We start from the raw sequence: 27,655 nt of genomic DNA on the forward strand, positions 1-27,655 counted from the left end.
ATTTTATCATCGAAGAGAGTAAAATTATTTTCAAAGAAAAGTAAGACCTCGGTTAACGCTCTTGTAATTATACTTGACGATATCACAAAATACACTTAATTGTGCCGAGACTGGCGAGGTCAAACGTAGAATGTGTCTTCATTTATCGTGAAGTATGAAGTTCGCTCGATTCAAGATTCTTTGAATCAACCTGTAACGATATTTATTTCTTCCTCCTCAAATAGAATCCTACATCATAGCTTTAATGCCGGATCTATGAAGAATATCTCCTAATGAGCGATTCTTCGTGCAAATTCTTCAATTTTAAACAAATCCCCTCAAATCGTAATTTCTCAAATAAAAGATACAAAAATTCTCACCACGTTACAATCTAAATTTTCTCATTTCTAATCTCCGAATTTTGACACATCCATGAGAAATTCGAAAGTACGAGGAGATATAAAATGGTCATAATATACAGAAATACGCAAATTATACAAAGTAGAGTACCCGTTTTAATTAGATTCTACTCTTTCGTGTTCGTAAAAATATGAATTTGCATAAATATGCGTAGCGCGGTCGTTACCATGCAGGCAAGTGCAGCTATGAAATATATCGAAGAAAGGGACCACCGTGACAATGGTTTAAAGAATGAGACAAAACGGACAGTCAGAAAGACGTGAGAAAGAGATAAAGGTCGAGTTCGAGAAGCGAGTTAACAAGCCGCCGTACCTCGAGCAACAGCAGCAGCAACGACAAGCACGGCGATGAAGTACGCGGCCGGGTGACCGACCTTTACGTAACGCTTGGCTGTTTGCGCCGGAACGGCTGACGTCCATTCGATCCAACGGCGATGCGTCGCCCGATGCAGCTGCACCAGCGTGTCGAGAGAAGACCAAAAGACCCTGTTTCCCGCGATTCACCCCGTTCCCCGCAGCTTTGACCATCGTCTGATCAAACTAGTGGACGACTACCTGCGATCGCGCTCTACTATCGCGAAGGATGCGTTTAACCGTGTCAAATTGTTCTTTTTTTCTTTAAATTGTATATCTTTTTATCGTTAACAAATTTCTTGAGCTTGGGAAACGTATTGAAAAAAAATTATTATCGATATGCAGTAGATCCAGAATAAATGATGCATGGAACCTGTATACGTAGAACCAGAATAAACGATGAACGATCAACGCTGTGTGTTGCGTACAACAGCATGCGCAAACGTTTCCTAAAAATATATTCGCCGACCATTACGAGACACGTACATACAATTGATTTAAGGCTTTCGTACGATACCTTAATTCAACTTCGACATAACGCGAAAGCAGTAGCAGCAGGTTGGCCGTGCGTAAGACAGTAAAGCACAGCGTGCATCGTATCAACGGCACATATGTACTTACTATTCCCTCCTTCCATTCTGGCAACGATCAATAATGCTCCACGTGTCGACCGGTGGAACGTGCGTTGGGACGACGACAGTGTCCCTTGACACGCCACTTGCCAAAGTATTCTCGCGTAATTCTTTTCGCACGCGTCAGTTTGCATCATCCGCGGAAATCGCGCGACGCGCGTACAATGCGTACTCGACGCGCCGTTTTGCATAAGACATCTCCGCGATCTCTGTGAATCGTGTCACCCAGCCAATTTACCCAACGCCACTGGCACCTCCTGTTACGTAGAGGTAGGAATCGCCACGTTTCCCGGATGCTTTCGCGGGCCAAAATAATCGCAAGAAATCGAAAGCCTTACGAAACCGTTGCATACTGGCGGAAACGCGACAAGATTTTGCGATGAATGTGGAGAAGCGTGGTTTCTTCTTTCTTTTGTACAGTTTCCACATATCCGGTGTTGAATTTTAGTTCTACGTCGCTATAAGTAGATCGTGCACTTTCCTGCAAATTTATATTTTTATGCAAGCAACTAAAACGGATAGAATTTACATAGAGATCTGCGCTATCGTGTAAATATCAAAGTACTTTATTTTCGGTGTTCTTTATATTTTTACGAGTTATATAGATTCTGTATATCTTTACATGTTTTTCTATTCATTTAAATAAATATCTGCAGTCTAGTTATGAGATTAGATTCTGTATTCTGATAAGATTAGGTTAATGACAACCTGCTTTATACTCGTTTTTCTTTATACATTTATCTGCTACTCCCAGGGTCATAGATGTATCATACATTGGAGTACGTGACAAAGATGTATAGTAATGATTATTGGATCTGTTAATCGTGGATGTCATTGTTATTCTTCCAGTGCAAGGAAATTATATATCGTTTCGCCAAATTTGCTGACGGATAGGAAATGATATTATCGAAACTGACTTGCATTTTTTAACGTTCGAATTACAGAGGTTACAACGTTAGACAATTTCAGTGAAAGTTGCTTAAAAACTACTTTACATTGAGCGTGTATTTATAACTAGCAACTTCTAAGTACATACTTCGTGATAGCAATTATTACAATTAAAATATCTAGAAGTAACATCTCGCATTAAGTAATTATATGTCGTCGTAGCTGGGAAAATGACTAGGTTCAGAGATTAAAAATAGAAAATAAAGAAGAAGTATCTGCTTTTAACTTTAACAATAACGAGTACTTCGAATAAGATGTCACTTGTAGAAATTGTAAATTGTAAATTTTTGAATTAAATAAACAGGATCAAAAGGACTGCGATATTTGAATTATTTAAAATAAACTGCAGCTGCTCAGAGAGTTGGAAATTGGATCGAATGCTTTCTGCATTTCAAACAACCAGATCAAACTTTCACAAACATAACGAAATGTATGCATAATCAATAAAAATAGCAGAGATTGGCAACGTTGTTGCAACGATGAACGACTATGATCGTGCAATTCCTCGAAGCAAAGCACGGAAATCATTGTTTGCCGTCAGCTGATACGTTTCACCAACGTGTCGTGCTAGTTGTAAACGGTAACATTATGTAACGACACTTTGCAGGTGTAATAACCGATACATTAGCCGACCACGATTGGATGTCTTCTGATCGTTTTACAAATTGAATTCCACTTTACATCATTACGTTTACCACTGAAATAACCCTGGCGACTTCTACAAGCACGATACTATTTGCTTCCACGTGACGTAGTAGCACTTTCGAAAATTACCTACGACTTAGCTATTACACCTGACATATTTCTCTCGCCATTTGTATTTTATTTCTCGTGTTTATCTTCTTCCTGTTGAAGTGGTCACCATTTCTAAGAGAAAAAAAACTCTACATGATCTGTTTAATCTTCTAGTAGCTTTTTTTTTTTTTTTTTTTGTAATAAATTAATTTGAATGGAAAAGAGAAAGGCGGCTGGCAAATGTATTTGTGAAGGCATTGACAAATTAATTTTCAGATATTTACGACAAGAGTTGGAAAAATATTAAGAGATAATTGTTAGTAGGGATATAGAGTTTTAGGGAGGGTGTTGAAGTGGTCACCATTTCTAGAAAAATTCTACATCTGGTCTTTTTAGTTTTCTCAAGCACTGAAGCCATTGACAGCGTATAGACAAAAGACTGCGACGAAGGCTGACCATAAACGGTAGACAGGCGACGTTGGCTTCGGGGTTTTCAGTTATAGGGTAACTATCTATGCTAGCGTGCGGATCTGGACCAGCTCAAATTGTATTCTTACTTATAATTACACTTCTGTATTAAAATATATTTGCTACCTTACAATTTATCCGCGAGTTTCTCTGTTTATACATCAAATAACCTCAACACTTCCTATGCCAACAAAAACCTTTATTTCATAAAGCAAATTGTGAACGATAAAAGCAACAAAGGACACCACCACCGCCATTAGCGTACTTCGCGTTTATTTCCAAAAATTACTACGTTTCAACCGATTTGTTTATATCTAAAGAAAGACGAAAGATAGCTATCTCTTGTAATCTTGCTTTTACTTCTATCGTGAGTCATAAGAATAATACGGAAACATCCCCTGCAACGTGCCATCTAAGAGCATCTATTATTATATTTTCAACTTTTCTTCCACGATATCCTGAAAATCCTATGCAGATAGAAAATTCCCACAATATCATCTGTCGTTTTTCTGCGAGTGTCCTCGAAACAGCGCGATAATCGCGTATTATTTTCACGCGTGTTAGAAGCCAAAGGAATAGAACAGGTAGCTTTCTCCAAGCCAAGAAAGCGACGATATCCGCTGACCGGCCTCGCTGTTTCGCTTTGCACAGACACACGGCCATTTTTCACGGTCAAGTACCGCCCCGCTGATGCTTTCGTTCGATCGAGTTTCCTGGCTGTCTCTGACCTACTCTCCCGGCCTCCTTGACGCCGCCACTTCAGCTGCAGTGTTCTCCACTTCTTCGAAGCAGTCGACGCGCCCAGATAGCCAGCCGGCGAACAAAATGTAAATGAAATAACCTCGTCCTTGCCTGTTCGCGATAGAAACGAACGTTCGTGAAACGATGGATAATTTCAGAGGTGATTCCGGCAACGATTTTAGAAACGATTTCGATGATAATTTTAGAATCTGTTTTTAGGGAAAATCTCAGAGGTAACTGCGGGGAAGATTTCAGATATGAGGAGAATTATTGAAACGAAAGTAGAAGCTCGTGAAAAGTGGTTAGGCGGCGAGTTAATCGCAGACTCGCCTTGAAGTCACGTAATTCCTTGGAAACCCAGATTACTTCCTATCGGTAATGACTTCCTGAAGAGGGGACTTTTAGGAGTGGTTGGCGACTTTTCATACTACTTGGTAGCAGTCACCTGATTTTTGTAAAATTTCTTTGTTCCTTCGTGTTAAAGACTGAGAGTTCGAGGTACAAGAGTCTGTAAGAATAAAGATTCGAGGCTTGAAGAAGCTGTCTGGGATCCTCCTATTTGAGGTTGATAACTCGAAGTGAAAGAATTTCTAAAAATAAACAAGAATGATGCTCGATATGAACGAGTTTGAAGTTTGAAGAACTTGAAGAGTTCAGAGCAATAATATAACGTATGTGGTCAAAGTGTGCGAACACACGTCGCACTTTCCTAGTTACCTCATTCAGATTTGTTACGATAATTTTCAGCGATCTTTTAATTCGTAAATTGATCTTTACCTCGTAACGAGTACGTATATTCGTATATTATCGTTTTACGATAAATTATTGCGTAGAAACATAGTCGGTGAAAGATTATCGCGCATTTATACCTAATTTGTACGTATAGTTTATTCTGATTTCTAATTAGAAAAACGTGTATTTAGAGAACATTTTGTATTTCATGTAGAACATACATAATTACGTAGAACAGCGATTTGCTTTCACCATAATGTATCTACGTCAAAGAAACGAACATTAAAGCCTCTCTCTTACTAATAGCCTTGGCTTCAAATCTTCTACTACCACGCTATTTTCACCCTAAATAGACAGTTTTACGCTTTTTGTTTACAAGCGGTTCTAATTTTACGCTCTTCCATATTCCAATTTAAAGAACAAATCTCCTATGGAATTAACTTTATAAACCACCGCTATTAATCATTTCTCTAATCTTCGAGCAGCCCTCGATCTTCCACTAAATCTGCCCGATAAATTCTCAACGCGGCGCAACCTATCATCTCCCAATCGTCTACCAATTTCCAATTTCTTAGTTACTCCCCGAGGTGTATCGTCCAGAGTAGAAGTCGTAAATCGTCGGAAACTCGCAAGAAACAGCGCAAAGTGGTAAGCCGAACGATCATCAAGAACGCTACGACTCTTCCGGTACGGTAACTCATCGTAAATGAACACGACCAATAAGAAACCAGTGGTAGTAAAGCTTCAACGAGATCGTCTGACTCTTCGATGAATACGAAAGGGACCTGATACACGTTTATGTTTCTCGATATGGCACTTGTCAATCGATAATGATAAATTAAGGATCGCTATAAGTTTATTTACCATTAAGCAGCAGTATTACTTCTATTTGTATACATACACATACGATAGTAGTATAAATAGAATAGAATGAAAGAACAGAGCACAAAGGTGAACGCCTTTGTTTATTAGTTACGTTACGAGTGAAAAGCGAGTTCATAATATCGAAGCGTATGCCTCAACCGTCCCTTTATATACAATTTATATACAAAATAATAAAAATTGTGGATTTATATTTAAGGAACAGGTAATCAAGTGGTGATTATCAACCGATATAAATTTGATACGTAACCTATGTCGATAAATTACAAAATATTGTCTTAAGACTTATTTACCATTAATGAGCAGTATTATTTCTATTTGTATACATACACATACGATAGTAGTATAAATAGAATAGAATGAAAGAACAGAGCACAAAGGTGAACGCCTTTGTTTATTAGTTACGTTACGAGTGAAAAGCGAGTTCGTAAAATCGAAGCGTATGTTGTCAACAGCCCCTTTATATACAATTTATATACAAAATAATAAAAATTGTGAATTGGTACTTAAGGAACAGATAATCAAGTGGCGATTATCAACCGATATAAATTTGATACGTAATCTATGTCGATAAATTACAAAATATTGTCTTAAGGCTGAACTTGCATTTTTTTAATCCCCATTCCATTCCATCGTGTCGTAAACTAACGATCTAACCAATTACGTTCTAACAATTGCATCCACTGCGAACATTTTACTAAATCCCCTTGTGTTCGTACAGATGTTGAATAAATTCGAAGCAGCGGCTAATGTCGATGACTCGACGAGCTCCAGAGAAGAGTCGCACACGTCCCTTCCACCGTATATCCGCCACTCTAAGATGAAACCGATTAATTCCGTTCGTTCGTCGCCGGGCATACTGGCACTACGTTTTATGCGTAGCGCTCGTCCTTACATAACGCTTTTTATTATGTAATTGACAGAAACGTCGACCCTGCGCGCCTGCGTATATACCACGGGCGAAAGTGTCGCCCGGTGTCGACGTCGATTCGAGGAAATCGCGCTTCTTTTCCAGCCGATCGATCCTCGTGCCAACCTCTTCTACGCTTTCACGCTATGCATCGATATTCGGGATACATTATCTAGGCATGCGAACCATTGCATATATAATTCACTCAATCTCTTTGATAGCCATCGAACATGTGTTCAGTGCGATATTTTAGATTTTTCGGAGAATTGGACTTGAAACAATAGGAAGCAAGACAACTGATAGGAAGATGGCAAACAATTACGAAAAATGAAAAATTACGAAAATATAATAATCACTGACAGGTAGTTATCTACGTATTGTCTATGTATTTTCATCTAACGTATATAATTTAAAATCTAAATATATGCATATATCACCTGAAATAGCTGCTTTACTCGTGACACCATAGTGCGTATTATCGATAGGATCTAAGTATGTACGTGAGTTTCAAGTACATATATCGAACTCGAAATGAATCAGAGACAATAGACCTACATGCATCTGTATAGTGGCCATATCAAGATGGTTCCAAAGAATTTTAACATATCGAACTAAATGAAAATTTGCCCGCGCTAAATCCAAAGAATAGGACGAACAACGTAACAATTGTCGATCGACTCTTTCAATCCATATAATGTTATTTTCGTCGTGCGCGACCGAACATTCACACGACGAAGAACTTACTTACGCTTTTTCGCGTAACGATGCTTAAGAAAGAATTCTTGTCAAATTTCAAAAATTCATCGATACTGGTCATTCCTGTATCGATGCTAATTGGCAATTTTGCCAGCTATCGTTCTATTTTACCTTAGAAATTCGAAATTGAAAATAAGAGACGACGTTATTTTTGGAACAATATGATACTTCGGTGCGCTCGATGGTAACGACGATTAAACGTTCGTGGCAATTTCCTCGGACGGAGGAACAGTAGATCGGACGTACCTCGAAGCGGTGCTCTACGTTAGATAATATAACGATGGCCGAGGCAGCTACGGCTGGGGCTCTAGTGTCAACGTAACCATTTATATAAATCTATCGTTACGTAATCGGCCGGTCGATCTCCACAACCAAATAGATTCGGCCCGTGCTGCCGTTACGCGACGCGCACAGCGCGGCCACGTGGTCTATGCTGCTTCTGCTGTTACCGCTATTCTTTGCTCGATGTTCATCCTTCCGTGTTTTCAGCCTTTTGTACCTTCGATCCATGTTTTCTCTTCTTTTTCTTTCCTTCGCTGCTCTTTATTTTCTTTTCCTCACATCGCGGATTGGTGATAAAGGGATCTGAGGAAGCGTTCCGAGGAATAAAAATTCCTTTCCTACAGCTGACAGCCTTTGAATCGTAGGCGTAAACCAGGAAGCGTCGTTTGTTTTGAGATAAGCGAAGATAGCATAAAATCGGTGTATATATTTTTAGAATTCCTGGTATTGTATACAGGAAAATGTGGAATTTTATTTTCTTAGACTTTTATGGACTTTTTTATTGCGCTTGTAAGTTCGAAAGGTAGCTTTAAACAGCATATTTAGCAAATCCTTTGGCATATGTCTTCAAGCGTATTCCTCGTGATTCTCCATGAATTCGGTTCGTACTTTCTGAATGAATAGATAATTAGATCTCTGACGAAATACTGAAAGCTGTTTTAAGTTATTAAGGAAAATACGCGCTGCTTTATTTCCATATAGCGACATCGTCTCACCTCCTGCTTCATATTCAATTTCATGAATATACACTAAGTACAAAAATATATGTAAGAAAGCGGAATATCGAAGAAAATTATCGTATAATTGCCAATGGAATTAAAAATCCTAAAAAGTGACTCATCAAATAAACAATGATCGACAAAGAAGTAAAAATAAAATGAAGATTAAATGGCAAGAGTAACAAAGTTATTCATAAACTTGAAATTAAGAGCGGAAATGGGAAGTGCCGAAAAGGGGGAGGCAATAGATACGAAGTCGTCCTATCAAAACAATTTTCATCGACAAAATAAACCGATTATTCCGCTCTGTATATCAGCCGAACGCAACGCCATGAACCTTTGTTCTTCGACGGCGATTAACGACTTAAAATTGATCAATCAAAAATGAATCTCCCGTTACGTGAGACTGGCTTGACAACGCAACGTTATGAAACGTGCTCGAACGCACGACTCGGCCTTATCGATAATAATCGCGATGCTACACGTTTCGAATATCGCCGCATGGTCCAGAAAAATCATTCTGTAGCTACCGGTTACAGGTGTTTACGTGCCGTAAACTTGGCAACAAGTACATGAAAGCTAGCTATGTATGTACCTACGTGGAACGCGATTTAATCTTGTCAACTAGGGATTTAACGTGAGAACGAATAGACCATAATCGCGTACATTGCGTTCGGATCGAACGAGAGTTTGGATTTAGGTATTAGACAATTACGAGAGAAATGTATCGTTTTGCGCATAACGTTAAGTAAGATATATAAAGTATTGGTTTTCAAATAACGATATACATGTGTCCTAGCATTAGGTCGTCCGAAAAGTTTCTTTCGTTTTAGAAGGAAATAATGGATGCACAACATTTTCCGTTTTATATCGTTTTATCGAATTACGTATGAGCCACTTTGTTTTATCAAGATAAAAATCACAAGGTTTGACGGATTAGGTTTCGTGTTTGTACGAAGATGCGTTGTTGTAAAAGACGTATCTGTAAAAGGAAGACACTTTTCGGACAACCTAATACTTGTGATTGGCAATACATTGGTCGAATATGGACCACTTGTTTTATACTTACGTTAGTTGAAGATGCCGGCGGTGATAGCGAAAGATCTGTTTCGCTTTAAGGCCTAAGAGTTGGTGCGTTAGACTATTGTTAAGAGATTATTAAGAGACTGTTTGGATTATCGTTAAGAGTACTTGGGAGGTTAAGTCTTTGATAACAAATGCATGTAACGGTTGAGCACCACTGATCTAATATTTACATGCAAAATATTGACGATGCTTATTGCGCATAATTAAGATGACACTCGACTCGAGGCTATCGAATCATCCGCTTATTCAGTGTTTGAATACACGCGTAAATTTTTCGAACTGGCTATCTTCCAGATTCTGTTCGCTCGAATTTATGCAAACATTTTTTTCTTAAATGCTGATGTAACGGTGCTATCTAGTCTGTCTGTAATTTGTGCTACTGATGGTAGTAAATATAGTCGCCGAGTAACTGGCCAAACCGATATGGTAGAAATCGTGTTTCATTCGTTCTCGTATCAGTGGCAGGGAAATTCATCGGACGTATGAATTGTGGCTAGGATAGAGACATACAACGTTTGCAAATATATCTGACGAATTGCAAATTAATCCCGTCGACCTCATAACGTGGAAATAGATCCTACGTGTAGGGAAATTTACGAGGGTAAGTACGAGCGAATCCGGAGGAATTTAGCTGGCAGCACTCGTGAATTCACGTTGAAACGCCGGAATCGTCCGTAAAATGTTATTAGATACGGTCCAATGATGTTTAATTAATACCGGAGGGAAGGCGAAACGATGCATTTCATGTTTTATCGTATGTTTCCCGAAATCTGCTGCATAATCACAAATTTACAGTGAAATATTTCGCACGTTGGCGTAAAATTGAAAAGAATTGCTGAACGCTCTAAAAATGGTATTGTTTTCCATTGTTTGACGCATCTTACGTAACACGTGTATCAATAGCCGCGAGGTGTTACAAAAGAAAGGAAAAAGAAATCAGCTTTAATCATAGCCAGCGAGCGGATGATCGGCAACGTGGTTCCGGTTTCGACATTCACGGTTGCAGATACGTATGTACGTAAGTACCTCGACTGCGATATTTCTTTCCGCTCGATGTAACGATAAAAAGGGGAAACGTTATCCACGACGGATGTCGTGGTCGCTCGCACATGCTCCCGAAATGAAAACCACGTCACAACAGACCTCACCCTTTTCTGTCATCCTTTTTCTTGCACACAACTTTTTCTCTGCATCTAGCACACAATTTTTCCAGTCACGTTATCGCGCCATTATCAAAAGGGGTGGAGAAATGCACTATCATAGTCCAAACTATGCTTGCTTAACACCGTTATACGTATAACGTTGCATAAAATTAATTTTTGAAAATGCTTGTAAAAGAAATCATTCGGATAAGTCCGAATATTATTATTTTTATCGGTTATTATATTGCTTTTAAATTTATATTTATTCACTATCGAATAAAAAGGAGAAATTACATTATTGAACGTAATACGATAAATATTATTTGAAATGAAAAATGTTTGCCACGGAGGTTTCTGGAAAGAAAACAATCACGATCTTTATGCAAATAAAATAATGATTATCATTTATTCGCCTCGAACGCAGCAACGAAACAAAAGAGAAAAGATAGAGGAAAATATACCAAACCCACGAATAGAGAATCTCATCGAGAAAACAAAAAGGAAAAGATTGTAAGCCATGGTAATTTCTTCACTTCAAATATAACAACAAACAATACGAAAAAAAGATCAAGAGAAGTAATCTTGAGAGAATAAACCAACACGCGTAATAAAACCAATATGAGCAAATTAAATCGAAATAAAAAAAAAAAAGAAGGAGAAAGATTGCGTACGAAGAAGTCGCGTGGCCGGGAAATGATTTCCCCCGCGGAGAATGCAACGATAAGGGGAAAAGGAAGGAGCGGTATCCGGCGCGCGTGCTCGCGTCGCCGAAAATAAATCGCAGTCTCCGATGCCGTGGAACCCACGGCCGCCGATAAATGGCAAATCGCCAAGAAAGCGCGAAGTTTACATAACAGAGAAGTTTGACAGCACAACGAGCACGTGACCGCGGCCGGCCTTTATCTTATCTCGGCAAATATGCCTGCACGGCGCGGCGTCTACGACTCTCTCTCTTATTATTCCCTTTTACGTAACTGTCCCGCGTGTATCGACCGGTCACCGGAGTTATTCCCAGATGCTTCGTCCACTATGGACGTTCAGCGCCAACCACCGGCATCCTTCAACCTTTGCTCCTCCAACCGGTTGTTCTCACGGTGAACGCTCGAACCACGTACGACTCAATGAACCGAGTGCTGACAGTGCAAGTTCAAGAACGATTTGTGGAACGTTTGGCAAATATTTTATTAAGTTCTTGGAAAGATATTCGAAACTTGTTGTAGGTTTCGTTGTGACAATTTTCATGCGATTGATCGTTTCGGACCTTTCCATTGAATCGATGATACTTTGAAATTGATAGGATGGAACGAGATCGTCGTTGATTAATAGAAACGTGAAATGTGATAACCGGAGAAGAAATTTGAATTTTATACATGTAACTAGCGGAATGAAATTCAAATAGAAATCTGTTTCACCTACTAGATACGATAATAAGTAGCAATTAATATATTATAATAAGTAGATTATCTATCGAGCGATTATTATAGTAAGTAGAATATCTAATTACTTTTGCATATAATGCACAGTCTATTTTCGCGTCAGCTTCCCATAAATATGTAAACATCCGCAGTGGAACGATAACACGTACGAGAATTTCGTAATCTTTAGGTAACCTCTGATTTATCGCTGTGGTTAATGTTTAATTCAAAATTGGTTGTTTATATTAGGTCAATAGTATGTTTAAATCGAACGATACGAAGATGTTCGAAATAATTGGAAAATTTCTTAAAGGAAGCTTTAAAGAGTTAACGTTTATATATACAATTCCTAAAATTAATCATGAAATAATACGATTCGAATTTCAACGAGAATACTGTTAAGAAATAAAAGCCGGGGCTGTGTATTAATAACGTATTTCATAATCTTCTTAGATCACTGTTATTATACAACTTTTATTAAACAATGAACAGTTCAAGAGCACCGTACGAACTTTAGAAGCGGAGTTTACGTAATAGTCGTTTCGGTACTCTGGGCGTTTCCCGCCAAGTTTCGTAATGGACTGTTCCTTCGCTTTTCGTTACAATGCCGTCGAGATTTTCCCTGAATTTTAAGTAACCGATAAAACAAAGTTCACAAATAATAATACAACATACTTTCTTTCATCCTTCAGACAATCTTCTTTACTTGCCCTAAATTTTTACCAAGCACGATATATATTCTGCCGCTTTTATGCTAACGTAATGTCATCCGAAAATTGGAGTGAAACGACTGTGAATGAAAGAATTCAAAGACAAACAGCGTCGTGTTATCGATTTCGGTAAATAAGACAATTCGGATGAAACATCTCAAATGAAAAAGCCTTTTTCGTGTCACGCTTTCCTAAAAATAGTAAGAGTTATCGATTTATCATTGTTACGCTTCGTACGATAAATATAATGAATTAAAAGCCAGTTCTTTTTTTTCATACCGAATCAGCGATTCATATTATTCGTTTCTATTCCTTTATACATTTCCATAAAATCAGCGAGAAAGAATTCGATGAAATATTTAAATGTCGGAATAATCCGTAGTCGAAACACGAGATCTTATATAATCGTGGAGGTTTTTGAGAACGACGTTAATAATCCGACATGTGATATAATATATGTATAGAACTGTGATCCACTGGAACGACGACGTTTCAGCTGCATCGAGATTTACAGCTAAAAATCACGAGTCGAGTAATAGCTTCTCTTCTAGATCGTTGAAAATTCCTAATGGTTCTCAATTCGGCTTGGCGCGGCACCGATGGGTGTCAGTTCGAGATATCGATTGCGGTCGTATTTATTACCGATTACGTAAAGCCAACGCGGCTTTTCTCTACGCTTGTACGGGTCGTACGAACGAATATCGCGTACAACATCGGCACAAATCTCTTTCGTACCGCTTTTGTCGTCGATGTGACACAGATATGTATAAGAGCATTTCTGTTTTGTTACTTTTTCTATACGTAGAAAGAAATATCCAGACATTTCTGTTCTATTCTATTCTATTTTTAGACGATAGAAAAACGCCTCTGTTCCATCATGTATACACGATGTTCCTTTACCTTGTCCTATAAAATTCGTACTTGGCTAACAATTCCGTTATTTGTACAATTTATCAGCTATTTCTCGATATATATTACACTTATCTTTGTTTTAATGTCAGTCAGACAAAAATTAAATTTCACGCTCTAATGCAATTTGTTTTTTAATAATTTAAATTAGACGCAGCAGTTCGTTGTCCTTACATAATACGACACACGTGGATATTCTTGTATTTTATGAATTGTATCACGGAGATTTAGCAAGCTAAGAAACATACACACATATAATCTACTTAATAGAGTTTATTTCAGTTAAATTTGGTGATCTCCTAAAATAGATATTTTAAAGTGGCGATTCTCTTCGAACTAAAACTGTAATCGCGAGCAATTATAAGTTTGGAGATTATTTTCAAAATTACAGAGATAAAAGTAATATTGGAACCATATCGTAACTACATGTAACTACTAGCTGTCAAGATTCTTTTTTTTATGCCCAAGCAAAAAGTTATATCTCGAGGTAATTAATCATAGCGATATCATCTGTGTTCTAAGACGATAACTTTAGCTTTCATCTCCATTTGAAGTGCTAAGCTTAAGTAACCCTTCAATTTTTATGCCATTTCGCTATTATTACCGATTCATTCAATACTAACCGGTGAAAATTTCAATTTCCGAAAATTTGAAGTCGTAATTTTTTATATACTACGTATAGCTCCGCTACAAATACATAAGAAATTAATTAATACATAATACAGTATCAACGATTGGAAAAAATTACGAGGCAAACACCTGAATAGCGCCAACTAAATCAAGTCGTTACAACACGTCGTTATAGGCATTAATTACCAACCACCTACTTGACTCACTAATTATACTCGATTTAATTAATTTCTAGAATTGCGCATACATTAGAATCTATGGCAAGAAAAAAACATCTAAATCATTTCAACCGCTAAACGCGTTAGAAATAGACGAATCTCATTTGTTCCTGTTCACTAGTCGCTTGAAATTGCCATTACACTTTCATCTCGCTACAAATTATCAGCTCGTTCCTCGTTTCCTGCATTCTCGTTCGCCAAAGGAAGTCGCCTGACAATTTGTGCTCTCGGGCCACGGGGACCCATGTGTTTCACTTACGTAACAAGATACACGTGTTCGAGTTACAAGCTGACCACACGTCGACCAAACGCCTCTGCTAATCGCGACTCGTACGTAAAGCGGCTTCGACAATTTCGAGAGTCCCCCCCCCCATGTTCCATTTTCCAAAGTTCTCTTTTCGCTTTGATTCCGCGCAAACGCAGGTCCCTTCTCCGTGCAGGTCGCATGTAACGGAGTTGCTCCATGCTGGCGGCATATTGCGTCATCGTATCGCCAAAAAGCGCGGAAAATGGGTTAACAGGTGCGTATAGACGAGTTAGACCGGTGATATCGACTGTAAACGGAAAGGAAGGACGGTAATGGTCGCTTACGACGAATCGATCTCGAACACGCTGTATTTTTCTATCGCAATAGCGAAGGAACGAGATAATGGAAGAAAAAAAAAGAAACGACGATGGAACAGGCAGAATCGCCAATCACGATTGTTGGCACAGTTTTGGTCGAGAAGCGATTGAAAATTGCACGAATCGAGTTCAATCCGAATAACTTTCGTCCAATCGAATAGCGGTCCTTTCGAAACCGCGAATGCTAATTAAACTCGTCTAATTGATATCGTATCAATTGATTGATCGGTAAACTTTCCTTCGCCATATGCAGTTTTTCTCGTTGTTTCGACGAAGAGGCTGATGGCGATTCGTTTCGAATATCGGTGATCGATTTGCACGAGAAACGAACACGGTGAATGGTCGGTAGGTTTAATCGACTCCGATGGTTCGGTTTGATGGTTTGGTCCGGATGCGGTCGGTAATTAAACGCTGAATCGGCTGAATGCGTGTTTGACATTGTTTTATATTTAGCTTTCTATGCTTATTCAATTTTCTATTTCCTATGGTAGCAAAAGACTTTATCTTGATTTCCTGCTAGCCCTTTCTTAAATTTGTTTCACTCGTTAACTGTCTTTTCATTATACACCGTTTTGCTTCCTTAATTTTCTCCTTTCAGTTGCTCGTAATTTATCATCTCATCAAGCTTCAGAAAGTTTCTCCTTTTCTACAAACGCATTCAAAGACCCATAATCAGCGAGCTAATGAAGTAACATCATCACCACGAGCTTTCTAGTAATCACCCCAAATACGTATCTCCCTCGTGAATAGTTGGAAAAAGCGATTGTCGCTTCAGTTCTACTCTCCGTAAGTGATTTCCTTGGGTTAGGGCTTCGATTCTTTCAATCATCGAGATTTGTTCGAGGACATTAATGTGCGCGTAAAACGATCCATTGCGTTGGCGGGGAACGTCGATTTTTCACCTCGTTAGAAAAGCCAGTTTCAAATGGCTCGTAAGTCACAATTTGCGATAATAGTTTCAGAAAGTTGAAGAAATAGTAACGAAGAAAATATGGAGCAAATCCTTGCAATTCCTTTCCATAATGGGAATATAAACTCAGTGGAATTTAACGATACTTACGAATTAAAAAGAAATTACAAACGAATAAATAAATAAATTGAATAACGTGACAATAAAATAATAACATCGTATCAAGTTGATTCATTCTTATCTTCACAAAATCGACGTTATACGCTTTAAAATAGCGACCTAATACAAATGACGAATCAGAACAGGGAGAGTATGCTGTTGGTTCTTTTTTATCGTAGGTCAATCGCCCTCGGGTCGCTTCGATTAGAAGGATCAGTCAGGATGTTGGCTTTAAAATAACCCACCGTTATTCACCGTGAACAGCCAGTCACCGGATTAAAAGATGAATCACGCATCAACGCGCGCGCGTTTCGCGACCCGACCAATGAGTAAGAAACTTCCACGGACGTCTTACGTAATTCGATTCGGTTGTAACGAGTGGGCGACACGCGCTCCCACCTTGTCTGACACGTTCGAATCCGAATCGATTTGCTGGTTTCCGCACGGAAAGTCCTACGACGTGTTCTATTATTTGGCTTTCCTCGTATTTTTCCTTCCCATCCATTACGATATCGTACCGTACACCGTAGCAGAATGTGAAATTTCGGCTATTCAGAACTCAATTGTTTAGATCTTTGTTACGTAGGACAGAACGTAAGAAGAAAATACGACAAACGCTTTAAAGCACCAATTTGGCCCTCCTTAGTATCACGTCGTGAAATATTGCGTTCCGTTTGATAGAATTCAGCGCGCTGCTCAAGAATCCCGAGAAAATGTTTATTCCAAGATCAACTACGTGTTACGAAAGCTAAACAAAAATCTTCAGCGATGTTATTAAATCGTACTGACAAAAATAAATGGACGAATATTATGACAATAATCTTGTTTTGTAAGTGGCTTGATACGGTGTTGACGAAAACTCTTGCATAAGATACACGTTTGTTTCCGCGTGCACAACAATTCTAGTTCAAATAGTAACCCGAATCGCATCTGCAGGCACAAACATACCGCGGAGGAACACCGCAATTGCAGCAGAACTCGAGAAAGCTTCGATTAACAAATGGTCCCTTCCCGAACACAACAGAAGATCACGAGCATAGCAATGAATCTTTCGTGTAACCAAGACCTTCGACCGCGTAGTTCAGCCAAGGATATCGATTCATGGATAACGGCTTTAATTCTAAAACTCACGGTATATGTATTTCTACGAAATCACTTCTTGGAAGCGTCAAAGAAGCATACATCGATTTATTCGGCACGACGAGCGAGATTTACGATAATAATATAGAAAAGTTGGAACCACGAATGATCGATACAATCGTAGAGAATTAACGGAGCAGAAGGAATTTGTTATTCCTTTCGCTTTATAAACGAATATTTTGCGACGCAGTGTCGTTTATGTAAGGCTATACGATAGCGTGCTATGTTATTGAACAAACTAAACATTGGTTACTTAGTATGTACACTGTTCGTAAATATCCGCACGCTATGACCAGTATAGCTATAATAGACAGTTTATAATAACGCGATGATCTGTATTAACAGAATTTGAATATGACCCAAGTACACAAATGAATATCGAATAATTATAAACAGCATTCGCTAATCTAAATTAATAGTTAAAAAGCATAACAATGATATATGGGCTTATTTGCCAAATAGCTGTAATAGACGATTTCGAATTTTCTACTTACGCGTTGAAAATGCGTTTCAAATGAACGATACTTGGAATATTTCTCAACCACTATAAAATACTACAACGCTGCGATAGTTCTCGTCTTTCTACACTTTTTTACTTCAATAGAATATTTCACGAGTTTTTACTGCAATTCGTCGATGGTTCGCCTGCCTAGTTTTTCTCTCGCTGGAAAGATCGTAAATAGCAACCGTAGTCTACACACTCGGCATTCAAGAGCTCGGAAATATTCCCTAGAGACGGATAACGATCGACGTCGATTAGAAAATACGCGAATCCATCGTTTAAACGAGCGATGGAAATCTAGAAAAAGCAACATTTGTCTGGTAGCAGCGTGATCAATGGATTCGCGTTCACCGACAATACGCGCTCTTGGTGCACATTTCATAACGCCCTCTCTTGGGTAACAAGCCCCCAGTCTGATTGATCAAGACAATTTTCAGTCTGCTTTTGCGACATCGATCATGAAATACTTGTATGAATATGACACTTCGACGTACAGCTAGCGTTACAGAGTTTAATCGGGTCAACAGTGTACGTTTGTAATGCATACGTTGCATTATTTTATTACTGGTAAAGAATTAACACGTTGTAGATATTAATAATGATTTATCGTGTAACGATTAACTACGAAAGTTAAGTATTAAGATATTTTTCAAATATGTATATTCAGGTAAAATCCTTCGTTCTTGTGTAAAGCTTCAGATAGAAAAAGATTTCTATCCTTTGTAAAGAAAAAAGTTCACACACGTGCTTTTATGCTTTTAAAATGACAAAGAACCTTTGTTTCAAAGTAAACATATATATTTGATGAAAGTACTGAATTATTTTCAGAGTTGTTAAGCACGTTATGTTTAAAAAATTCATATTATCGATCATTCGATGAACTTGTTTGCAGTGTAACATTCTGTCAATTTCGTCATAATCTCACAAAGCTTAGCCTCGTTTTAAGAGAAACAGGTATATATACAGATAGAACCGACTTTCGTTTTCTGCCTGAAATTCTTCATTCATGTCTATGTCGCAGTCTATTCGCATTCACATAACTTTACCGCTTACTAATATCATATGTATACATCTGTATAATGTATCACTCACGTAGAATCTCTACACATCTCGCCTTTTAAAACATCTCTTTATTGTTTCGTAATTCTACTCCGGTAGTTAGAAGGCATTGTAGATTTTGTTTTGATACGCTCAACTAATATCCCTTTAAATTTAATTTCTCACTTGCAGCAGCGACTGCTCAGTGACTGATGACTACGTAAGTATTTCTCAAGTAACATATCTTATAAACGAGCGTGTGATATTTGAGATTTAATGTTTTTAATGGATTTACAAATTTAATTCTCTGTGTGATCTCTCAACGTTCAAATCTCACAGAGGACTAACTATTTAAATTAATTAATTCGTTAATTGGAATGTTTTTTAACAGGGAACTTCTACGAGTATGAAATTAGAAGTTAATTAGAGATAAATCAATTCCAGTTTGTTTCTGTCAGCAGAATTGCTACTTCGATCGCTGTTTTCCTAGACGATGATTGACATATCAAGATGATTCAGTCTGATAACAGTAGTGGAATAGAAAAATATTTGATATTTATAAGTATTCTATTATTTTCCTTCCATTTAATAAAGAAGATTAAGCCCGAGCGAGCATAAGATTCGCTATATCACCCTAACTAGGAAATATTCTTCCTGAAAAACAATCTTATTCATGAACTACACAATTCCCAACTTAATTGGATACCGTCCTTCTATGATATAATCGCAGATAACATTCAACAACGATTATGTAATGCGATGACGTCACTGATGAATATTCTGTTAAAAAGGATTGAAATCAGAACAAAGAAAAAATGTGATGTATTTTTCGCTGTCTTAGAAAGAAAAAAAAAAATCGAAAATCGACCGAGTCGTTTTCGTTACGAACCCTTCAATCCGTAATCATTCGTCAGATTCAGCGAGTAAATCGTGACGGATAACCATAATTATTCCGGAAAGATATATCGAGAGAAATTGCATGTACGATCATAGCTGGAAAAAGTCGACGATTTTCTCAACACTTTCGCGAATAAACGTGCGTTACCTCGAGAGCAGCGGGAAAGCATCGCCGCTACTTTCGCCTTGACACGAATCACGTACACCGGGACGGATTAATTTCGTTCGATATAATTATATAATCGAAACGCGCTCTCGCGGATTTACAATACCGCGGTTCCGACCGAGCGTGACGCGTGTTTATCGTAGCTACGAAGGCAAAACTCGGCCTGGCTCTCTTGGCCACGTGGGCAATGCTCGTGGGAGAAACCCGTGCACACCAGTTCATCTAGTTGCGCTGCTGCGTCTTAGACTCGAACAGTCGATGATTCGAACACGACTAAATAAACGCTACGACAAACTGGCCAATTAAATGATATCGTTTGGGACATCGTTTTCATCGAAATTTTTCGTGCATCTTTATTTGGCAGGTTGGAGAAGAGTCTTCTGTATGGAGTACAAAGTGTTACGAAAGAGTGGTTTTGAACTTTGTAAGATTTTAGTACTCGTTAAAGTGGATAAAAATTATTAGACTGTATTATCTTGTAGAAAGGTTTTCAAAAAGGAAATTGTATGGAAAGTTTATGAAATTTCAATGTTCTGCAATTGATTAAATAAAATACGTCGGAGAGATAGGATTTTAATGACCAAGCATTTTCATTAATATGACATAAAATATAGATTATTCCCATTTCTTTAAAGTAATTTTTACGATCTGAATTAACCTACTGAGCTAATAGGTTGCCATCGATTTATAGTCAATTAATCGATAAGAGATGCGATTCATTTATTCGACTAATCAAAATATGTACGAAAATGGTACTTGTTAAAGAATTTTATTTGAAATTTCTAATTAATTACATGTGATCTTTGTAATTATATCTTTTTAAATACATTTTCCATGCCTCAAGTATTTAAACTTAATCCTCGAATGAGATCTGTCGCAAAAAGCCGACTCGGCATAAAAACAAACACAAGAACATAACAATCGCTGTCAACGTTACGAAAGCAAATACAATACCATGAAACATTCGACGCTTCGGTACATTATACGTCCTCGAAGCCTAAATGAACAACTTTCCGATGCAACGAACAAAAGGGCTGAAAATATCAATAACGAGAAACAGCGAACGAGCGATAGTTTATTCGTAATAGAACGAAAGCGGCAGAGACAATCGGAGTTTCGATTGACGGATGGGTACCATCGAAGCGGAATCGAGGTCGCGACCTACTTTCGAAGACGGAATCTCGACGAGCGTCTCGAATCTTTTCCTCCTGATCGCTGCTTTGCCATCCAACTTTATTACAGCAAAAATAAACCACGCTTACAATAGTATCAACCGGCAAACGTTGGTTAAAGATGCCCAAAATTTATTTCATTTCTTGTCTTGCATCACCGAAGTCTTGAAGATCGAAGAAATGGAATATCTTTCGAGGGTATTTGTGGATACGAGAGAATAACACAGCGTCGTCGTGTTATGAACGATATTACAGCAAGATAATCGAATGCATGTGATCCGAAAATTGTCTATGAGCCGAGATGACAGTTAGTGAACTGCGGATAATGCGTAAGATACAGTGGTGTGCAAAAGTTTTGGACTTTCTTGTGAGCTGGCACAATTTATGTCATGGCGATTAAACGAATCGAGCGTCGATAAAATAAATACGATAGGTGTGTTTGCAGCGTCGAGATTATTATACGTACGTTCTCGAATTACGTACATACATTGGAAAGCACAACGATGGAAAGAATGTTACGGCGTTTTATCACACGCAATCGGAGTTGTTTCTTAACACGAACAGAATCACATTTTTTTAATATTTTTCAGATTAATGACTTTTAATTCAGATTAGTAACTTTTGTATTTTGGATTTATACTGAATTTATTAGTTAAATGTTAAATGTTAGTTTATTAGTTCAATTTTATATTCACTGAACAGAACGATTATCGTGCTACGCCAATGTAGGTACTACTGCAGAAACCGACAAATAATATTATGTTGTAATCATTCTTTCGAAACGATGATTGACATATGTAGGTTAAAAATATCTTACATACTAACTGGATACGTTGTTATTACGAACAAACTTTTTCTTCTTAATTTTTATTACAATAATTTCTCTATGAAATGGCACGTTTTGTTTATATTTATGAAAAGTTCAAAACCATTGGATATCTGCAGATCTTGCAACAGTTTCTACACTAAACCATAACTAGTTACAAATTAATTTCTTTTCCAACGTAACAATGGTAACAATGATTGGTCATCTATAATCACTGTAGAGTACCTAATATTTTTAAGATCGATGGATTAAACTTAAAGTTGCATACATTTGCGAACATACTGCGATCGTGTCGTAATACTTTTGCGCGCTACTGTACATCAAAGAGCGATCCACGCAAGAAAATATCATATACAAGATATGTTACAGGTTTACATAATGCTATTTGTAGGGACGTGACAAACTTATTGAGAAAACAAAATGAGTCAGAATGCGCGCTGCCTCGTTGACTGCACGACGATGAGGTGGCGAAATGTCGTTGGCATGGTCCTTTCTTTGCACCAACGTGTAAAGTGGAAAGTGGTTTTCTACAGTGATATTCAAACGATTTATTTACGAATCTATGTCGACTGATATTTTTCGTTTGATTGGTTGTCGTAGATCATTGTTTTCGAAAAATAATATTAAAACGTAGTGTGAAATTTTATACACGATCTAATTAGCATATGTTCCAATCAAAAGAATGTCACGGAATTTAATTCTTTCAAAGAGGAGGTACAAATTCTTTTATAAATTTATGCTACACTTTCTCGTTTCGATAGGATAATCAGCGTCCTTGGAAGTCCTTAATCCGCTTCAACTTTTTTATTACTTTAAATATTATAACATTTATGCCAGATATATCAAAAGATATGGACGTCAATGTTGTCATTCTTAAATCAATCCACATCAATTAATTCTTGTGCCTATCTGAATAAGTCTTCGTACGTTCTATTATGTAAAGTCTTACATAAATATCGTTCTTATACGTTGTGACCGTAGCAAGAAGATTTGTAAACAATTTAGTACGAGATTGCAGTTATACTGACTTTCATGAAGATTACAGAAAAATGACTGTAGAGCGAGGTTTGGAGGAAACTCTTCTCACAAGAAAATATGTGTCGCATTCTTAAGGGCTTATCATATGTTTCTACGACGAAAGAAATTACGTATCAGTCGCAACGTCGCAGTGGGAAACTTATGTAAGTTATCGTCGTATCGTGAAAATCTCATTAGGAAAACCAAATGAGTCAGACCGTATTTTCATGCTCCAACGTACATACGTGCGCATGGCCACATACCACGAAAATACGTTCTTAAGAAACGACTCACTCTTTTCGTATATCGAACGATATTTTCGTGCGATTGCAGATCGACGTTCTATTTGCTGATCACGCAGCGGATACCTGCATTGCTAACTATTTCAAACAACTTTTATTCCACGGCTCGATACATAGGATTCGCTTGACAAGCGTTTACGGATTTGTATTTTCATATAACAGAAGGGAATAGGTAACTTAATAACAGTTTTCGTATGCTTTTATGGAGATTGTTCCGAGTATGAAAGACGCGAGAACACGACTAAAGGTCGAGTTTCACATCGACATTCTAACTAATTAAATAATTATTCGATTGATTATTTCGCAGCGAAGGACATACGCGCCTTCAATTATCGAGTATAATCGTTTGCTTGATATATTGGCTTGGCAACTAAGTGATTGCGGGTTTTGTCAATACCACTTAATGACAAGATCCGCAATCACTTAGTTTCCAACCCAATATATACGCTTTATCCTACATGCGTTTTCTGAATCAACATAACATCAACAAACATAGGATCATTTTTATCTTTCGTTCATTCATCACCGTAATTAATTATAGAAAGTATGTAAATGTTTTCATGCGTATCTTTCTCCTATCGATAAAAAGAACGAAGACAGACAGACTGGAACAGAATTGCACAGTCATGGTTAAGGGTTACTCCAAAAAATTCCATAACGCGTGAGACAAGTACTCCAAGATTCAACGATAAGAGATTAAATCGAAAGCATAAATCTCATTAAACAACGAATTATTCAAAACAGCTGTAAACGAAATGAACCTTGATACCCAGACGGGGCAAAGGTGCAGCCAGAGAAGAATTCCCGTTAGTCGAACTAGAAAAGCTTCTCGAAACGCAAAGATCGCGTTGATCGACGTTGAAAGCCGGATACAAAAGATTAATATTTATAGAGGAGGAGACGGTCGCGAAATTCGCGAGTCCTCGTTTCCATTGTCGGCTGCTCGGCCTCCGGTTGATCGTGGCCCTGACACGACTGTGTCGCGTTCCCGTTGCTCTCTTTGCGAATCACTTGAACACCACGGGTGCGTCCTTGGTCCCTGGCGCTCTTTAGAATTCGCGGCCACGTCCTCCCGCCGCCGTCTTTCCAACCGAGATAAAGGTAAGAAGGAGCAAAGCGTGCCGAATTTGGCAAGGGTCCATACACGCGCGGCCGACTCGCTCCGACTCGCGGCGCGATGAAGTTCCGCGTGCCTTGATTCGTTCCTCGACCGATACCACGAACGAAACATATAGATAGTTATCGTAGTTGATGTAACGAAATTGTAAGATATACCGACGAGTAACGGCGTCAGGTTACTAATATAATAGTACTTTGGACGCAGTAATTTATTTACATATGTAGCCTCGATTTGATTAATGCGTCAATGTGTTTGTATTAAAAATACATTGACCCAGTGAGAAGCAACATTGCGTTAACGTAACATTACATTTGTCATTTTTATTTCCAATTGATTCATACTATCGAATTCTATTAAATTCCTATCGTCAATATGGAGAGAAATTTCCAAAATTTGATCAATGTTTCTTTTCGTTACTACTTCTCCTTCTATCTGCGTCTTACAACGTTACGAAGTTTAGAGAAATTGGAACACACATTTCATACTTTTACTCCGAATATTTAGATGACATATGTCACGTTCTGAACAAACACATGAGACATGTCATGATGCCAATCAAAAAGTATAAGCGGATTAAGGATGTTCGTCTAATAAAAACGTTCGCTTCTACTGACTGTTATAAACCATCAACAATATGTATATCCAACATAGAGTACGTCGAAGACTTGTATCTCTTCCGTTATATCTCTTCCGTACGTTATATTCGTTTCTCAAAGTCAGCATGTCGTCAAAAGTCATCATCGGGTTTCTTAAGTCACACTCACCCAGCTTCCTGCTTTAGTTTGATACACACGCCCTACTCAAAACCCTGAAATGAAATACGCGGTTCCAGAAGCAACGTCGAATTCGGCCGACGATTCTCTCGCGTCGCGTATTGTGAGAAATGGCTGCAAAGAGCTGCTCGGGAACTGGAGCGAAGAAACGCGTGAAATTGAACCTCGAACACGATTCCCGCTTTCTATGGAAGGCTCAGCGTGCGTGGAGTAAATGGAGAACGAGTGAATCGGCTTGCGAATTGTATGTCGTAGAAACGCTTGGAATTTTGTACTAAATGCGATGAATTAAATAGGAAGATTGGCGAAACAGACATAGTATTCGACTATACATATATCGAAATGTTAATGTACATGTAAATAGAAAATTTATTATTCGATATTATAAATAAACTATTTATATTTCTGTTCATATAAAAGTTTGTTGTTTCTAGAAAACAATTCTAAAATAACAGTGAAATTGATTTGCAATAAGGAATTCAATTATCGTGGACAACCCTCGTTGAATGTTTACTTAGTATATGGAAATGGAGCGAAACCGTAGCAGTTGATTGATTGCAGCAAGCGATTCGATACAAAAAACAATCATCGAACGTTAGCCTGCAGTCTAAATATAGATTAGAACTATAGAAATATGTTGATCGTAACAAATGTTTGCACAATAACAGAGAACCATTGTACACTGATCTTATATTTAGCGGGTAGAATAATATTGTGCTACAGAAATGCGTATGTGAGAACTAATTACAGCAAATGGTTTACACAATTTTTTTAGAAAGACTTCCGATAATTCGTTGGGTATCGAAACTAGAACGAAATCAGAAGTGAACTTTCATCAGACTATAAAATTAAATGATACAAACTATAGTAACAGACTGATCATAGCAAATAATTCAACGTCGAAATACGCTTCTCTAAAAGCTGTAATTTAAATCAAACTAATAAATAAATAGCCAATGAAAGATCACAGTTTAATGAACGAATTAGAACTATATATACAGGGTGGTTGGTAACTGGTGGTACAAGCGGAAAGGGGGTGATTCTACGCGAAAAAAGGAGTCGAAAATATAGAATAAAAATTTTTATACGTTATAACGGATCTCACTGTAGATCGTTGTCTCGATGGAAAAATTAAAAAAAAAAAAATTTTTTTAAATTTTTATTCTATATTTTCGACTTCTTTTTTCGCGTAGAATCACCCCCTTTCCGCTTGTACCACCAGTTATCAACCACCCTGTATATGTATATATGTATGTATGTATTTTTTACTAAAATTCGTTAGTCTTCTCTTTTATATTTTTATGTTTCCTTGCGTTTAACATCTCCCGAGCACAAAGTGACCTAAAAAGCGAATCATCCTGTCATAAATCACCTACATAACCATTCGCCAGCTTCCTTCCTAGAAATCCTATCAACGAGCGAGAAAAACATCTCAATAAAAATAGACATTTACTGTATACTATTCCTGATACGTTATTCCCTACACGAATTGGAACAAAGAACACGATTTACGCGGATCGACGCTCTCTCGGCCGCGAAGATACAGTCAGTTCTCACACGATCCACGATTTCGCGAACAATAGCCATCGAGAACGTGCTCGTGTTTACTTTACGCGCAACAAAGTCCGTGGGAACGACGTAGTAATCTTGTACTGCTTATCAACCGCGAAAGAGGGAGAGCAGAGACAGAGAAAAGGAAAATAAACGTACGATAAACGTATCAAGATTGATTATTGTTATTACATAATAAACCTATGCTTACACCTTTACAGAATTATGATGTTTCCTCTGTCGTTTAGAATTAAACTGTCAAATCCAACTGACGAATTTCCTTTTCGTAATTTTATTTCTATGTCGATGTTTTATGGTTCGTTTAATTATTATTGCAATAACATAGAAAGATGTAAGATCACATTTTGTGTGACAAACGTGCGACGAAAGATCATTTTTTCAGGGAGATGAACTTGGTTTCAAATGGAGTTACGAGATTCCTTCAGATAACTTTAATAATCATTTGTTTTATCAATAACTTAATTCGTTTAATCCGTATTTTATAAAGATAATTTTTCAACGATGACAATCGGTCGGTAATTGTACATAATTAATAATTACAACAAAATTCGTTCTGTAAGAAATTGTAAAAAGTATGTCATTCGTAATCTCTTTGTGATATTCGATCTTTCAATCTTGCACAATATTTTATATTTATATTTACTTTATATATATTCTTCAATGATTGTCGTTATTATTGTTGCTAAAAGTAATCTTAGATCTTGTTAGTGCTATCGTTATCTCTTCAGAATCGTTGTTTCATGCTTTAAAGGGACAAGATTATCTGAAAT

General features: G+C 37.7%; 1 protein-coding gene across 2 annotated transcripts in view; it reads right to left on the bottom strand.

Moving 5' to 3' along the window:
• Positions 1-27,655, bottom strand: part of LOC138189794 (LON peptidase N-terminal domain and RING finger protein 3) — a 64,730-nt gene that overhangs the window by 26,541 nt on the left and 10,534 nt on the right. The window contains exon 1 of one of the 2 annotated variants that reach the window (XM_069131956.1): positions 1,374-1,596. The exons of the other annotated variant lie outside the window; for it this stretch is intronic. Within the exon in view, the coding sequence (XP_068988057.1) occupies positions 1,374-1,575 (202 nt within the window). The 5' untranslated portion in view covers positions 1,576-1,596. Of the gene's footprint in view, positions 1-1,373; positions 1,597-27,655 lie in introns of those variants that run through there. 2 annotated transcript variants of the gene reach the window in all.

This window comes from Bombus flavifrons, chromosome 2, assembly GCF_040668555.2.
Source record: "Bombus flavifrons isolate JBK064 chromosome 2, iyBomFlav1_principal, whole genome shotgun sequence".
Lineage (NCBI taxonomy): Eukaryota > Metazoa > Arthropoda > Insecta > Hymenoptera > Apidae > Bombus > Bombus flavifrons.